General features: G+C 41.2%; 1 protein-coding gene across 2 annotated transcripts in view; it reads right to left on the bottom strand.

The window, feature by feature from the left end:
- CTNNB1 (catenin beta 1) overlaps positions 1-17,093 on the bottom strand; it is a 32,638-nt gene that overhangs the window by 10,500 nt on the left and 5,045 nt on the right. For both annotated transcript variants that reach the window (XM_050937966.1, XM_050937965.1), the window contains exon 2: positions 255-314. In XM_050937966.1, coding sequence (XP_050793923.1) covers positions 255-267 — 13 coding nt within the window. In that variant the 5' untranslated portion in view covers positions 268-314. The remainder of the gene's footprint in view (positions 1-254; positions 315-17,093) is intronic.

The following is a 17,093-nucleotide window of genomic DNA, read 5'->3' as shown; positions in this document are numbered from 1 at the left end:
TGGGGGGGGGGGGGTGGAGAAGGGACCTTGTTAGCACTTCTTAGACTGAGAGGAAAGCATGTCTACAGGTTTGTGCTCTTTCTAAAGAGAAATTTTCCATGTATGAAATATTTAGCAGTAGATGGAACAGTTAGTCCCAGAGTGCTAAAATGGGGAGGAAAAAAGAGCTAAAGGGCTAGGACACCCCCCCCCCCCGCCCAAATATTTGTCAGAGCCAAGCAAAGTTCAGTCCGAGTGTGATATGTTAGATATACCTTGGGTTGCCATGTTCCTTGCTGGGCTCCCAGAACTGTAGCCTGCAGAACTTCAGAGACCTTAACCAGAAAAAACAAAACCAAACCACACAAGAATTACAAACTTGCTAGCTTTGGTTAGTTTCTAGTAAGAGAAAGGAGTTTACGTTATGGGATCAGCGTAGGATGTTAACGCTGTATCTCAGTCTACTGGTTAGGAGACACATCAGGACTGTACACAATGCACTCAATTACTCATTAGCAATCCTGCTCATCCAGAAATGGAAACATCAAGGACTACACATCCAGGCTTCTGCTAGCAACCTCAGAATATTTACTCTTAAAAATCCAAAAGGAAAAGCATGGAGCACAGGATTAAAACCATTTTCTGCATTTCTCTATTTCTTAGCTATAAACTGGAACCAGATTATCATCATCTTTGGGGAAGAGGGGTAGAAAGAAGAAGAGTACTTGGGCACCTTTCCAGCTCTGAACCTAGAGCCACTATGTAAGCCTTAACCCCTGGTAAGGCTGTAGACCTGGAAAATGCATAGACCCACTGTAAGCCATCATTATGCAAGGCTACTAGTGGCCCACTGGCCAGCCTTCACCACTATTCCACAGGTGGAGAAAAGCCATTAACTGCATCCCCAGGACACCCAGAGACTTCCGCACTCCAGAATACCCAACTGATCATTTAAGACAAGTCTGAGTCTGCTGTGTGCCACGGAGTAGTACACAGATTTATGATTTAATCTGTTCCTACCGCTCACTCCCCACCTCAATTTGGTTTGCTAGGAAAACTAGTTTGATAGTGGACAACCAGAAGAAACTTGCATGAAAATTAAATGCTGAAGAATCATAAACTAATGTTTAACTTCAGAAATGAGAATTTAATCAAGACAATTCTTGATCTAGACCTCACAATTCTAACAAGGCTTGAAACATTAAAACCCATCTATTCCCAATGTCATGAAGAGAGTTGACTGAAGATGAACTAGACATGCAGCTAAAGTTCTCACTAGTTGAGTTTAACATAGTAAGATTTACCCACCCAATAGCTGCTTGCACTGCTCCATAATCCCCATCTGCTAGTTTAAATTAGCTTCCCCACTTGACAGGCAGCCATCTATTCCTGAAGTGTAGACAAACTTATTTGGCAATCACTGAACTGTTTTTTCCAAGCTTATTCTGTGGGTAAAGCTACTAAGAACACTTCTTCTGTTTGCCACAAGAGATTAGAGGAGACTATTTCACTCTTCAATTTGCACCACTGTCTAATAATGAAAGGTTAACATGAATGGGTCTGGCTAAGTTTAAAAACCCACTAAGCCAGTTTTGTCTAAAACATTTTACAGTATACAAGTTGAAGAAACTTTACCTTATGACCTCCTTTTATTAAAAAAACACTTAAATTAGCTCTTAAAAGTAATCCTATCCTTACTTCAGGAGCAGATGGTCACCAAAAGTGATTACCCTGAACACGGCACCAACTTTTCAAAAGAGTAATGCAATTCACAGGAACCAAAAAATGGTAGTCAGGGGTTCTCAGCCTTTTTAACTCTGAGGTCCTCCCACTAGCATGCTATAAAAAAAAATCTACAGCCCACCTGCAGCACAATGACTGGTTTTCTGCATAAAAAAGCCAAGGCCTCTGTTAGGGGGTAACAAGTAGGGCAATTGCCTGGGGCCACAGGGGCCCCAAGGAATCTAAGCTGCTCAAGCTTTGGCTTCAGACCCATGGGGTGGGGCTTCAGATTTCTGACCTGGGTCCCAGTAAGTCTAATGCTAGCACTGCTTGGCAGGCCCCCTGAAACCTGCTTGTGGTCCCACAGAGGGCCCTGGACCCCTAGTTGGTCTACACTACTCTTAAATTATTCAAACACAACACTGGCTCCTGGAATTCAACCCTATTAACTGTGATGCAAGTTGACCATATTTAGAACTTAATTTTATACACTCTTGAAAGCACTGCACTTTAAAATATTTGTTACAGCTAAGCAGTGTTATATAAGTATCACCAATGGCATAAACAAACCTGAGCACTAAACCACCGTACATTTTGCTTTCCTCTGATCAACTACTACACAAACCTCTGTTTTGCATTTGGTGAAAATAGTATTTTTAAACTTCCCTGGACAACTAATGCTCAAGTATTTTACAAAGATTGAATAAAGATGAAGTTCCTTCAACTGCATGCAAGAAAGCTCCCACAAAAAGGGAGTTTCACAGCCTCTGCCTTGGGCCAGATTCCCTCAGCCAAAGTAAAGCTTCTATGTTACAGGAAATCCACTGTTCTGATGTTGCATAGCATTTTGGTATGTGTTCAGACTGTTATTTCCAAAACACAAGAATAGAAACTAAAATACAAGTTAAGCCAGAATGACTAGCCCAGCAACAGTCTCATTTTCCATCTAATCTAGTTTAGTGTTGAAGCTTCAGAAATATGAGAAGCTATATATTAAAGTAGTATCTGGAAAATTGACAAGGCTAACAAAATATGTTCAACATAGATCAGAGGTTCAGGTCAAACCATCTACAAGTAAACAATCAGGAAATATGTTCAAGATTTTAAAAAGACTGCTGGCAAATGTACTTAACCAGTCAAGAACACTAGTGGTAAGCAGCTGCAGCATGTTGGGCCTGTTTTATTGAGGCAACTTATTACCTCAAAGCCTTTGACTACCAGGCAATGCATTCTTACAATTTCATTTAATAAGGAGTTGAGAAAGATTCAGGAAAGCAAAAGCAAGACAGGTGGCTGCAGTGTAGAGTGCATGCTTACGCATGCTAGAATTTTATATTGCATAAGCCTAGATAATGTATAGTATAATTAAGTTAGTATATTTGGTATGTATTTTGCTGATCACTTCTAAAGTTTAACTGGCTCTGATTTGCTCCAGTTAGGACTAGTTTTCTAGGATGTGCCAGCAGCCAAGATGTTCTGCCCAAGATATTTAAGTTACTTTGTTGCAGATCTGTCCCAACTTCCTCCTACTAAAACATCTTTATCAGGAGATATTTTCACCTACTAAATTAGTTTATCACATTTGAAACTGGTACAGAATGGAGTTTCTTCTGCAAAAATCAGATAGTTATAGCCTGGGCAGACTGTCCCCCCTTCATTAGTTTAAACTACAGTTAGAGTCAACAATAGGTCAGGCAAAAAGCCCTCTTTGCCCCAATTCTATTAAATGTCCATGAATCATTACTGGTAGTAAGTAGCTGCAGCAGTTAGCATGAAGTGCTGAACCTGTTATAAAAAGATAGCATTGGCAGTCTTGGCTACCCAAATGAACAATCCTCTGCTGACAGCCTGGTTACCACCCTGGGTTCTGCAAATGAGTCCTTATTTCACACTATTGGATAGGACACATAAGAGTTCACCACCTCATGTATTGCTTTGCATTGATTAACCTCCAGGCTCTTTCCCCTGCAGAAGCACAGAGATGTTATTGTCCATCTTTGCCCAGAATGCATACCACTTAGCATTTGGTAGGAGCTGGTTGCTTAAAGGCACAGCCCAGTTGAGTTATCCCTCTTGAAAATCCCTTGATTTTACTACATTGTGCTGTTCATGCAGCAGTGCCCTAAGAGCCCTTATTAAATGGCCAAATCAGTATTATGAACTAGTTACAGGTTTTGCTTTTTCATATAGATAAGGCCTTGAAAGTTTGGCAACATGCTACTGCTCAGAGGCAATCAGCAAGAAAGTTTTGAACTAGAAGCCCATCTTCTAAGAATCAGGATGGATTAACCTTTACCATTGCAAATCTAAAATGCATAAACATGGAATCTTCCCCCTACCCTGTGTCTTGTCTATTTAGATGAACAGCTCTGTGGCAGTTTGTAGTGTCTAGCACAAAAATTTGTCTTTGTTGTTTGCCCCAGGCACTACTGTAAAAACCATCTCATTTTAAAAAAAAAGCAAACAGCAGCTGAATTAAAGCAGAAAGTGTTGATCATTAGTGAGCTAATATTACCATTCATTTTTGTATCTAGAATTTGGAAGTCTTTTGTACTACACCCACTTTTAATTGTTGTGTTAAAAGTGAAACCAGGTAGTTTATCAGATTTTTAAACAAGGTATTTAGGCATTGTTACCCAGAGCACTGCAACACCCAATTGATTTGAGACCTAAATCCCTAGGAAGAGGGCTTAAGCTCCTAAATCACTTACACACTGCAATAGCAGCAATGCCTAAATAACTAAAAATCTAGGCCTTTGTCCATCTCAAGAGGACACAGAGGGTTACTGCGTTTAGAGTTAAGTTGAACTAGCAAGGGTACTAAGAGTTTGAGCATGAAGGTAAGGAAGATCAGACCTGCAGTTTGAATAGTTAAATGCTTGAGTTTTAGCTATATCCATCCTACAGCCTAGGCAGTGATTTAGTCTTTTCTGTTTTAGTTGGTGCGCAGTTTTAGAAAAAAACTTCAAGTCATTGCAAACTACTACATTGCATGACGTTTTTGCTCTATTTTGACTGCTCTACAAGACAGCCATTTCAACTATGGAAGTTCCCTCCACTCTTAAGAATCATTAATACAGCTCTACACACTAACACATTGCTGTTAAATAGTCTTTGCTTCCAAGTTTCAGCCATATGGGACCAAAAAATGATCTTGGGACAGTTGGTTGAACTAGTTACTGTGCATTCTTTATACAGTAATTCCTCACTTAAAGTTGTCCCAATTAATGTTATGTTGCTGATCAATTAGGGAACATGCTCATTTAAAGTTGTGCAATGCTCCCTCCTAATGTCATTTGGCAGCCACCTGCTTTGTCCACTGCTTGCAGGAAGAGCAGCCCGTTGCAGCTAGCTGGTGGCTTGGAACCAGGGTGGACCAGCAGCCTCCCTATCAGCTCCTCGCTCTCCCAAGTTCCCTGTGCTGCAGCTGCCTAGCAGGCTATGAATCAGCAGTTCAGCTGTCCCTCCCCTCACTGCCATGTGCTGTTCCCAGAGACTCCTGCTTGCTGTGCAGGAGAAAAGGGGGGTTAATGTCAGGGTGTCCCCCTCCCCCTGCTTACCCCTTCTCTATATAGAGCGGGGAGAGAGAGAGAGAGAGAGAGAGAGAGACACACAGCTTGGGGCAGCAGCTCCTGTCTCAACTTCCTAATCCACTTAGACAATGCACTTGAGTGGTTCAGCTTACTTAAAGTGTGCATTTCTCCCCCCCAAACAAGGTGGGAGTCTGTCTGCTATGCTGTCTCCCCTCCCTCCTGTTTGTGCTGCCATGATGAGAGGCTACATTAACAATGTGTTAACCTTTGAGGGCTCAGCCAAGTGCTAGTTCATCATTTAGCAGCAAGGCATTCCCTGGGAAATATCCCCCTCTTCCACCCTCTAACTCAGGGGTAGGCAACCCATGGCACAGGTGCTGAAGGCAGCATGCGAGCTGATTTTCAGTTTCACTCACACTGCCTGAGTCCTGGCCACTGGTCCAGGGGGCTCTGCATTTTAGTTTAATTTTAAATGAAGCTCCTTAAACATTTGAAAAACCTTATTTACTTTACATACAATAGTTTAGCTACATATTATAGACTTGTATAAAGAGACCTTCTAAAAATGTTAAAATGTATTATTGGCATGCGGAACCTGAAATCAGAACCTAGGGGAAACTGGGTTTGCTTAAAGTCACATTTTTCAGGAATATAACTACAACGTTAAGCAAGGAGTTACTGTACATCCAATTCTAAAGATATTTTAGATTATTTGGGTTGCTATGTAAAATCTGGAGGGAAGTGGCATGCACTCCTATGCCAAGTGCAGAGGATCACCACAACCAAAGCTGAATGAGTCAATCTTGTTTTGAATGCTTCCAAAGGTAAAAGTTATTCCTGGTTAGTTCTTCCCTTATTTTCCTCAGGAATTTTAGCAAGCAGTGAAGCAATCCTACAAGTTGCCATTCTACATCAAGAGATCCTGTTTGGACAGCAGATGTTCCCACCAGCTACTTCAAACCTAGTGTCACTGAGGACAGACAGCTTCTGTCAATGAAGCTCAGTGGTATGAGTGATGAAATGTTTCTCAATACAAACTTAAGTCATTTCCTATTAATAGCTAGTGTCATAAAACTAGCATACAGGCAAGCTCTTTAGTAAGACTTCCCAATAATCTTATTGTATTCCAAGTGCTGAATATTCACAAGTTCTAGTTTTTCAAGTGTGATGTTCCGTACTTGATTTCTCTGTTGGTTGTCCAAAGTAGTATGTTCCACCAGGAATTACAGGACATTGATTCAAAGGCTTTTTTGCAAAAAGTTTGTCACTACCCTAATGTTAATCAATCAGTCTTCAGTTTCATTTCTTTCCCTGCTGAATATTTCTCAGCCTGAGCAATGAAAGGACCAGTCAGTTTTACTTTGTGACTACAGGAGAGATATGCATACCATTCTCACACTATAGGGTTTCCTAGGATGTAGCACACCTTGAAAGCTTCAAGCTTGCCTGCCCTTGTGCAACATCCCTCTTTAGACTACAGCAATTGCTTACATGGAATATAGAGTATTCAGTGTACTTCTAGCTGTCCTTAATACCCTGCAGTGTGTAAAGGCATTTTTAAGCTTACAATTAGTTAGTAAATTCAAGGTCTACCTAGCCTCAAAAACTACAATTAGAGAGCTAGTTTGATACTATGTAAATTTAAAAAAGGAATTTTAGTCAGAAGATTTTTGTACCTACGCAGTCCCCCTGCCTTTTCAATTCCAGCCTGAGACCACCTCCCAAGTTTTCCAGGATCAATATTCCAAAAGGTACAGAATTCAAGGACAATCTCTTGATTTTTTTTCAAGCCTTAAATGTCAAGAAAGCAGAGGGGGACACACAAGTATTTTCTTCCACCTTTAGCAGATCACCTTTTAAACAAAGAAAATTTTTCATCTGTTTACAGGAAGTATGACAAGTGTTTTAGTCAGAAGTTGAGACTTTCCCCAAAAAAGTCATTCCCCTTTTTACTTGAAGTCAAACCTACTAACTCAGAGAGCCATGGAGTTTTACATGCAAGATACTGGATACGTCCAGATTTCTAATGCAAGAAGTAGTTTTATTAGCCTTGCATCATGAACATTAAGGATACAAGCCTTGTTCCTTTATGGCAGGGGTAGTCTTTTTTGGGGTCAAGGAGTGGGGAGAAAATAAAAGACAGCAAGATTTCAGGCTCAGATCTAAAACATCTGGGGTGGGGTCTGATTGCCTACCTATTATTGACTACCCCTGCTTTAGGGTATGACCACTTTGCAGCTGGGAACAAGCCTCCCAGCCTAGGTAGACAGACTCTTGCTTGCTCAGTTCCAGCTAGTGTGCTAAAGATAATCATGTGGACATTAGAGCTGGGTCTCCTGGGTCTAAGTAACCGCTACACTACTACTTTAACATGCTAGCATGATATGAGCTAGCATGTTGTCTATCCATGCTTGGAGCCTCACTCCCAGCTGCAGCATACCTGTAGAGCCAAAAATTTTTTTTTCTTAAATGGGAACAAGTCTATTAGCCTTAAGGTTTTGGAAATGCTCTTTACAAATGTAAGGGGTTTGACAGTTTGATATGAGCGTCCTTTCTAGATAGTGAGATCAAGGAACTGAAAGGCGCCACCACTAATCATGCACAAAGAAAGATGTAGCCCCACACTGACCAGTCAACAGCAGTTTGTCACAGTGAAGTTGCATTTAGGAAGAAAAAGCAACTTAGATATGAATTAGCACAATTAAGCCTACTTACTGTTTATTACAGCTACCAAGGCTTTATTCCCCCTGTATAAATCAGGCACGCACACAAAAAATGCAACACTGAATTATGGTGGGTCACTGACATGTTTCTAGTTGATCTGTTTTCTGGCTGCAGGAGAAGAGAGCACCTGCTACCAGAAAGCAGTCTCTGGACCCTACTTGCTGTTCCATTTTTGGATCAACCTCTGGATAAGATATTCCACCTCCATTTATGAGAAGCTTGGTTTCTTCTGTTTCCAGAGCCTCCTTCCTGCTCTGAAGTTGGGGTTTAACAGGGTAGAAGTCTACTGTTAATTTTTTTGGCCCTTCCACCATGGACCCAGTAATTTGCCTCCAGTGCTTAGATGGTTGAGCAACTGCAGTGAAACTGACTGATCTTGTTTCATACTGCTGCTACTAGCAGCTTGCAAAGCAGTGAGTAATGTCTCAAGGCACCAGAGCAGCTCTATTTAGAGTGCCCTCCTTGCAACCATAAGGGATCACCACTCTTTGAAACATTAAATATGGTAGAAACTGTTAGTTTTGCAACTATTTTCCCTATTTACCAGGGAACATCCTGCTGCTCTTTGATAATTTTGAGTTCTGTAGATGTTCACTACCTTCTTTACAGGACCCAAGTATAAACCCCAACTGGAAATAAGAGTAATACTTGGCTCAGAAGTGTCTGACTTGCTACATTTCTCAAATACAAGAGAAAAGTATGATCCCTTATTGACTGATGAATGGGTTAGTTTATTAATGCAAAATATTAAGTCCCAAGATTTATCATTGACCCTCATATTGTCCCAAAATAGAGGACCTCCAGAAACCACTGGTTCTTCATAAGTTAGCAGCAATGCTGATCATTAATAGCCCCCATATCAGGCAGGTAAGGCTCCAAGGTTATATGCAAATTAAGTCTCGCCATATTATTAAACAATCCCAGAACACTTATCCACATAACAGCTGACTATATGTAGTCAAATAATTCTTGAGTCATGTCTATCTATAAAACACAGATGCAGAAATACTACTAGGAGCCTGAAGTTAGATTTAAAAAAAAATCTGGCTGCCACATCCTTAAATGGTTAATTAAGACTGCCAGAAAGCAAGCAGCAGTAGAACAAGCCCAGCTGCAGAAGCCTTGTCCACAGTATAGATCAGGGGTGGCAAACTTTTTGGCCCAAGGGCCACATCCGGGAATAGAAGTTGTATGGCAAGCCATGAATGTGCTTACAAAATTGGAATGGGTGCAGAAGGGAATGAGGGCTCAGGTTGGGGGTGTGGGCTCCAGAGTGATGCCAGAAATGAGGAGTTCAGGGTGTGGGGCTCTGGACTGGAGAGTGGGATGCAGGAGGGGTGAAGGCTCCAGCTGGGGGTGCAGGAGGGTGCTCCAGGCTGGGAGTGAGGGGTCTGGAGGACAGGAAGGGGATCAGGGTTGGGGCAGGGGGAGAGGCTCAGGGGTGCAGGCTCTGGGTAGCACTTACCTCAAGCTGCTCCCAGAAGTAGTGGCATGTCCTCTCTCTGGCTTCTATGCAGAGGGACGGCCAGGTGGCTTTGCACACTGCTGCATCCACAAGCACCACCCCTGCAGCTCCCATTGGAGCCCTGGAGGGGGCCCCCTACCACTGTTTCCAGGAGCCCTGTGTAGCAGCCCCCAACCCTACTCCCTGGCTGAAGTGCTTGGGGGGGGGCACAGAAAGACGACACCATGCTGTGGCTTCTGGGAGCTGCATGGAACAGCTCTGACCCTGAGCAGGGCAAGCCCAAACCCTGCTCCCCAGTGGGAGCTTGAGGGCTGGCTTAAAACAGCTGGTGGGCGAGATCTGGCCCAGGGGCTGTAGTTTGCCCACTCCAGTATAGATCCTACCCATGCTAGAAGAGCTAGGAGCTCTGTAGATTTCCCTAGTACAGACAAGGTTGGAGGAAGCAAGGAGCCACAATAAATGAAGAATCAAGGTTAAAGTCAGGGCACGTAGTGAATTCTAGCCAAATGGCTGAAGTACACAAAGCCATTTGATCCAAGACAGTAACCAAGTCAAATTTTGAATTACTTGCCATTCTTTGCCAGTTCTGGGTGCTTAAATATCTAAAACATAATTCCATAAAGTTTCTGGTTGTTAAGATGGAGCCCCTTCACTGAAACTGCAAAGCTCACCCACAACTCAGTTGAGCAAATGTTTGCTTTTTTGGTTCAATCAGAACCCTTAATTAAAATGGTCGAGTATTCTGTTCTCCAGCAAGGAATTTCAGGCTGGAGTTATTTTGCAATTAGTTTCAGTAGTTATTACTGACAGCCTCTCCTTTTGCATTGTAAACACAGTAAGACAAACTAGTGTTTGAGATAAGCCCATGTTAGATACAGACATCTTTAATGGAGCTGTAGCACCAACCCATCTCAGCTACTAAGATTTGGAAGAAATGTACTTCGAATTAGGATAAACTCAGTTACCAAAAGCCAAATATAGGAGAATAATAAAACCTGCAGGGTTATTTGTGGTGCTCTCCCAAGTATCCTTAGTTGAAGTTTTGTTCTGAACCAAAATACAAAAACAATTACTGCTCTAGATTAGCAGTCCTATAGACACCTGCTCAACAGTGTATTGCCTACAAATGGCTGGCTCCAAGATACAGGGCAATACTTTAACACTGCTACTTAGGCTAGTACACTGAAGTCACTGCAGTAGCCTCTATAAACTTAATACCTTTTAAAGATTAAGATGAGCAGTTTCTTCACTCACAAAACCAGCTATCTGAAGTGTTCCTGTTGCAACTAGAACTGCAGGTGCTTCCATAAGCATGAGAGACTAAGTCAAAGACTATAAAATGGGAAGTACAAGACATTTTAGTTTCCCAATTAGTGTTTCAGATTTTAAAGACTATTGACTAAGTTTCACTTAATGTTATCTATGTCTGAAGATAATTCCAGGGCCTCAGTATGCTTATCGGGAGATCACTACAAACTCCAACACCATGCAAAGCCACCTTCTGAAGTACTGAATTTCCAGAAAGAAAAAGAAAAAACATTGACTAGCTACATAAAGTTTGCTGTTTGAGGAGCACAAGTCCCATTGCCTTAAGTCACTCAGGTGTCTGAAAATCCCATCTGATCCTAAAAGTTAAGCTCCTATTTTTGAAAATTATGGCCTAAGTATTGAAAGTCTAAATCTCTTTTAATTACCACCACTGAAAAAAGTTTTTTAAAAAAAAAAAACAACAACTGACAGTTGCCTCTATGCAAAAGTTTTAAACAAAAACAAACAGTTTTAGCCATCACTGCTGCACACATGATTATTCCCTTTTAAGTCAGTAGGACCATTGATACAAGTTATTCCTACTGAAATGTGTCCACTATCAGGACCTTCATTATCAACTGTTTTGCCTTCTCAGTTTTTAAAATTCAAATAAGATTCCAACAGTGGTGGCATTTAAAAATACAGGGTTTTACAGTTTAATTCATTATAATTGTAATCTAAAGTCACAATAGCATGTTTACACCTGTTGGCTTTAACCCCATCCAGTTTCTGTCAGGGTGAATTGTCCAAAATTATGCATTGTACACTAACTCAGGAGTTGGAGACCATTAAGCTTTCAGAGGCTGAAGATACTAGCAATCAGATATTCTCAAGTTTACCTAAGCAACATTCATTTAGATATCCCCTATGAAGACTCAGGATTGAGAGGTTTGAACTCCACCACTACACACAGTTAATACAATAATATAGCTAGGGACCTACCAAATTGACAGCCATGAAAAACGCATCATGGACCGGGAAATCAGATCTCTCACTCTGACATCTGGTCTTATGTGCTTTTACCCAATACTATACAGATTTCACAGGGGAGACCAGCATTTCTGAAATTGGGAGGTCCTGACACAAACGGGAATTGCATGGGGCCACAAGGTTATTTTAAGGGGGAAATGGTACTGCTACCTGTACTTCTACACTGACTTCAGAGTTGGGCAGCTGGAAAGCAGAGGCTGTTGGCTGGGTGCCAAGCTCTGAGGGCAGTGCCCTGACAGCAGCACTGCAGAAGTAAGGTGGCAATACCATATTATGCCATCCTTACTGCTGTGCTGCTGCTGGTGGTGCTACTGCCTTCAAGAACTGGAGTTCTGGCCAGCAGCTGCTGCTCTCCAGCTGTGCAGTTCTGAAGGCAATGCCACCAGAGCAGCAGCACAGAAGGAGGGTTGCAGTACTTCTACCCTCCCCCACAATAGTCTTGTGATGTCCCCCCACCCCACACACACCCCCCCACCCAACACTGAAATTTAGGATTTTTAAAATCTTATGACTGAAATGGTCCATTCTGGTCAAGGAGTTTGGTAGGGACCTAATTACTACTAAATGAAACCTGTTTTAATAAATAATTTTAGTTAATATTTGATAGCAGTTGACTTAATTCAGAAGATAACCAATTGTGAGGAAAAATCCAACTTCATTGACCCTTACATTCCTTCAGATGTTTTGTACAAGAAATCACGGCAGGATTGACACATTTATATATAATATGTGTTTCAGTCTAGTGTCAGAAGTGATGAAAGGCTACAGATAAAACATTACTCCAGCTCAGAAAAAATTTGCTATGGCATATTTTACCCCATTTTAGACAAATGAGGTTATTTAAACCTGATGCTTTTAGTTTAAGAATTTAAGCTGACATTTAAAGCTAACAGCCACTATTAGTCAATTGGAGATACAAGATAGGTGAGGTAATCTTTCATTGGACCAGCTTCTGTTGGCGAGAGAAGCTTTTGAACTTCCACAGAGCTCCTTTGAAGATACCCCTAAAATCCTGGGACTGACCTAGCTACAATACTGTATACTACTGTATTAGTCAGTAACAGATTTCCATCCAATTTGAAAGGATGGAAGTACAAACCCTAACATTTAACTCCCATTCTTGCATCCAATATGCATAGGAACATGTGAAGTCCAGTTCTGTGCTACGCAAGCTAGGCTGATTTTAAAGTGAAATTGAAGAGTTTGTAGTGTTGCTTGCTTGCAAAATTTCAAGTAGTAAGAAAGACCAGTCTTCTGCCACTACAGCTGTTATCCTACTGGAGACTTGTACATCTGGGATAGCTGTGAAGTAGTAGTGTCACCACATGACCATTTTATACTATTTCATAAAGTTGGAAAAGTACTTTCAGTTTAAAGTCAGCAGGATAGATTCCAAGGGCTTTTGATGCCAGTGACTGAGGGAAAGCCATTAAGACAGCTAATGCATGAAAATTCTGATCCCTCTAATGCCTAATGCAGCATCAAATTTGGTTGCTAGATTACTCAAGTAGTATTTAGAGGCAGCTATTCAAAAACTGACTTGGTACAAGCTAGTCAATATATAGTGCAAGAGCAGACTTCATCAAGTTTATGTAGAACATTTGTACTGAAAGCAGTTTTCTACCAGTAATATCTAGTTTTAATTTTGCAGATTAACATCTTCTGTCATTCTAGGTTCACATTGAATTTGATGCCTTATGAGGTCAATACCAACTAAAAAAATAAAAACCACACACAGGCTTGAGAAAACCCAGTCTGAAGCTTTGCAAGAGAAGGAGGCATTAATAGTGATGCTACATTCTCTCTAGAACTTTTGCCTCATACATTTGAGGTTAACCTTCCAATTATGCAAGAGCTCAATTTCCAGTTCTGAATCTGTATTAACAGGAGTCAGATAGTCATTCTATTGGTTTCTCCCATGATTACAATTCTCAGTCTGCCCAAAGAACTCAGTTTGATAAAATGCAGTTATTTTAATTAGTATACTTTGCATTTAACAGAAACATTTCACTGCTATTTGAAGCCACTAAAAAAGGACTTTTCCACACTGCAGGGAATTGAACACCCAATGAAAAATGACTTGCTATCATACTAACAGTTCAGGCTTCCAAGTCCTTGCTTCTCCTCCATACATGTGGAAGGGATCTATTAATGGAGAACTTCAGAGACAAAACTCTCCTTCCTACCCCAAAAAAAGATTCAGATGCCTTGTCCACAACATTGCAAATAAGACTGGTTTAAAGCTGCCATCATTCCAGCAATCTAAGAACTAAAATTGTAAAATCTGATTTTACAATTAATGCAATTCCAATTCTGTTCACATGCTTTTGTTACCTAATCTTAGCAAATACAGCAACAGCACAAGAGTGCTTTGAATCTTCGAGAAAACTGAGAGTCCTGTGGCACCTTATAGATTAAAAGACGTTTTGGAGCATGAGTTTTCGTGGGTGAATACCCACTTCATCAGATGCATGTAGTGGAAATCTCCAGGGGCAGGTATATATATGCAGGCAAGCTAGAGATAATGAGGTAGTTCAATCAGGGAGGATGAGGCCCCTGTTCTAGCAGTTGAGGTGTGAAAACCAAGGGAGGAGAACTGGTTCTGTAATTGGCAAGCCATTCACAGTCTGTGTTTAATCCTGAGCTGATGGTGTCAAATTTGCAGATGAACTGAAGCTCAGCAGTTTCTCTTTGAAGTCTAGTCCTGAAGTTTAGATATTAGGAATGGCAATATACAAAAGCCTGTAGGAGAACACTTCAACCTCCCTGGCCACACTATAGCAGACCTTAAGGTGGCCATCCTGCAGCAAAAAAACTTCGGGACCAGACTTCAAAGAGAAACTGCTGAGCTTCAGTTCATCTGCAAATTTGATACCATCAGCTCAGGATTAAACAAAGACTGTAAATGGCTTGACAATTACAGAACCAGTTTCTCCTCCCTTGGTTTTCACACCTCAACTGCTACAAGAGGGCCTCATTCTCCTGACTGAACTACCTCATTATCTCTAGCTTGCCTGCATATTTTTAAATACACACACATATACACACACACACATATACACACACACACACCCCCACCTGCCCCTGGAGATTTCCACTACATGCATCTGACGAAGTGGGTATTCACCCACGAAAGCTCATGCTCCAAAACGTCTGTTAGTCTATAAGGTGCCACAGGACTCTTTGCTGCTTTTACAGATCCAGACTAACACAGCTACCCCTCTGATACAAGAAAACTGAGTTACTCTCATCCACAAAACAGCCATTTAAAGCCATAATTAAATCCTGCTAAGTAGTCTTGACTACATTTTCTAGAACTGGATTAGCTGTACTAAGACTTAGAGGGTCTTCCCAAGCAAATCATTGTAGGTTTTTAAAAAAAAAAAGTAGGATTACCTTGCATCAATTCTATATACAGCAAAAAAATATATATAGCCCACAAAGAGGTGAGAACAGACAGCAACTATGCTGTGCTGAAGTGGCACCTCTTCTGCCCCTCCTTCAATTATGCTTAAAGTTTTCCAATCATCAAGATAAAATATTTGACAAGCAGAGGACAAGGGATTCTGCAGGTTGCCTTTAGAGTGGTGTTATACAGTGTCTAGAAACTGCATCATGGTAGTTACGTGTTTGTCTTGGTAAATCCTAGAGAAAATGTGTTCAGTTTACACAAAGATTGATCATACCTATACTATATAACATCACACTTGTTATATGCCATTCAACCAAATCAGTAATAAAGACCCAGAAGATGTCTGCCAGATGTTTTATCTACCTTTGGTTAGTAAGAAGTAAAGGTGGCATCCTTCCAGTGCAGCAAGGTCCAGAGACAACATCTTGGTAATGAAGGCAGACCCACCCTCAGCTACTGAGATTGCCACCAAGAAGTTATTCCTGGATTGCCCTTTCACATCAGCCTCTAGCCAAAGATACAAAACTCCCTCTACCGCCTCCCCAGCTGTCACTAAGTAGTTGTCTTTTACCCCACTCGTCTTGCCACTAAGCAGGTGGCTGTGAAAATAGGCAGATACTCTACCACTTTGTCAGCCTCCTCTTTTGGCTCCTCCTCCCAGCATGGAACAATCATGGCCACAGCCTGGAGAAAGCTACAGGCAGCACCAAGAGCAGACAATAAACATGTAATTTTGGGGTGCATGAACAGTCTTGTTAACTTGCAGTTGTTTGCCAAAGTGATAAGCAGCAGCACTGAGTGTTCAGATGCCAAACACTGTACCAGTTCTCATTTGGGAGACACATACCCATGAGGGACAGCTTTTCACTTTCAAGGGGATTTTTACCAGCACTGCAATACTGGAACTGTAAAAATAGTAACCAATTTTACAATCTACATGTGGACATCTAAATGCCAGCCCTAACTAACAGTTGCCTAGAACTTGTGACCAGCTATTGAGGCAGATTCTAATCTGAAGTGTAAAGATTAGTTGCTATTTCCAGATACATCATAGTAATGTGCATGAAGAAGCCAGAATCAGATTGGGGGTGCTTCATCATTGCAGAGTTTGCTTCTTAGTTTATGAAAAAGAATTTAGTAACAGCGCTTTCTGAAATGACTATACTTTAGCAACTTGAATAAATTGCTTTATCAGCAACCAAAAACCACTATGTGCTTGTCTTCACTACCAGGGATATCTATGCTGCTGCAATTGATGCAGTGGGTGATGATTTAGTGGGTCTAGTGAAGACCTGCTAAATCAACAGCAGAATGCTTTCCAGTTGATTCCAGCTCTCGGAGAAGAGTAAAATACTCGACTAGAGGGCACCTCCTGACACAGAGCAGTGAAGACAACAGGATAAACTGACCTAAGCCAGGGGTCGGCAACCTTTCAGAAGTGATGTGCCGAGTCTTCATTTATTCACTCTGATTTAAGGTTTCACATGCCAGTAATATATTTTAATGTTTTTAGAAGGTCTTTCTATAAGTCTGATATATAACCAAACTATTGTATGTAAAGTAAATAGTTTTTCAAATGTTTAAGAAGCTTCATTTAAAAATTAATTTAAAATGCAGATCTCCCCGGACTGGTGGCCAGGCCACTGAAAAAAATCAGCTCGCGGGCCACCTTCGGCACATGTGCCATAGGTTGCCTACCCCTGACTTAAGCTATGTCAACTCAGGCTACAATATTCATGTAGCTAGAATAGTGTAACTTAGGTCAATTTATCCCAAAAAGTGAAGACAAGCCCTATATGGTTGTACCCCCACTGTTATAACATGTTCACAGTTCCAGCTACTTTAACTATCCTGGCATAAACCATTCCCATAATGTTAAGCCTTTGTTTATATGCCCACCTTTCAAAAACCCTCAACCAAGAATTTATTAACTTTGAGATTACATGTAATTTTGCTCACT

This window comes from Gopherus flavomarginatus, chromosome 2 (assembly GCF_025201925.1).
Source record: "Gopherus flavomarginatus isolate rGopFla2 chromosome 2, rGopFla2.mat.asm, whole genome shotgun sequence".
In the NCBI taxonomy this organism is placed as follows: Eukaryota; Metazoa; Chordata; order Testudines; family Testudinidae; genus Gopherus; species Gopherus flavomarginatus.
The sequence above is the reverse complement of the archived record's forward strand: the minus strand, read 5'-3'. Positions and strand labels throughout refer to the sequence as shown.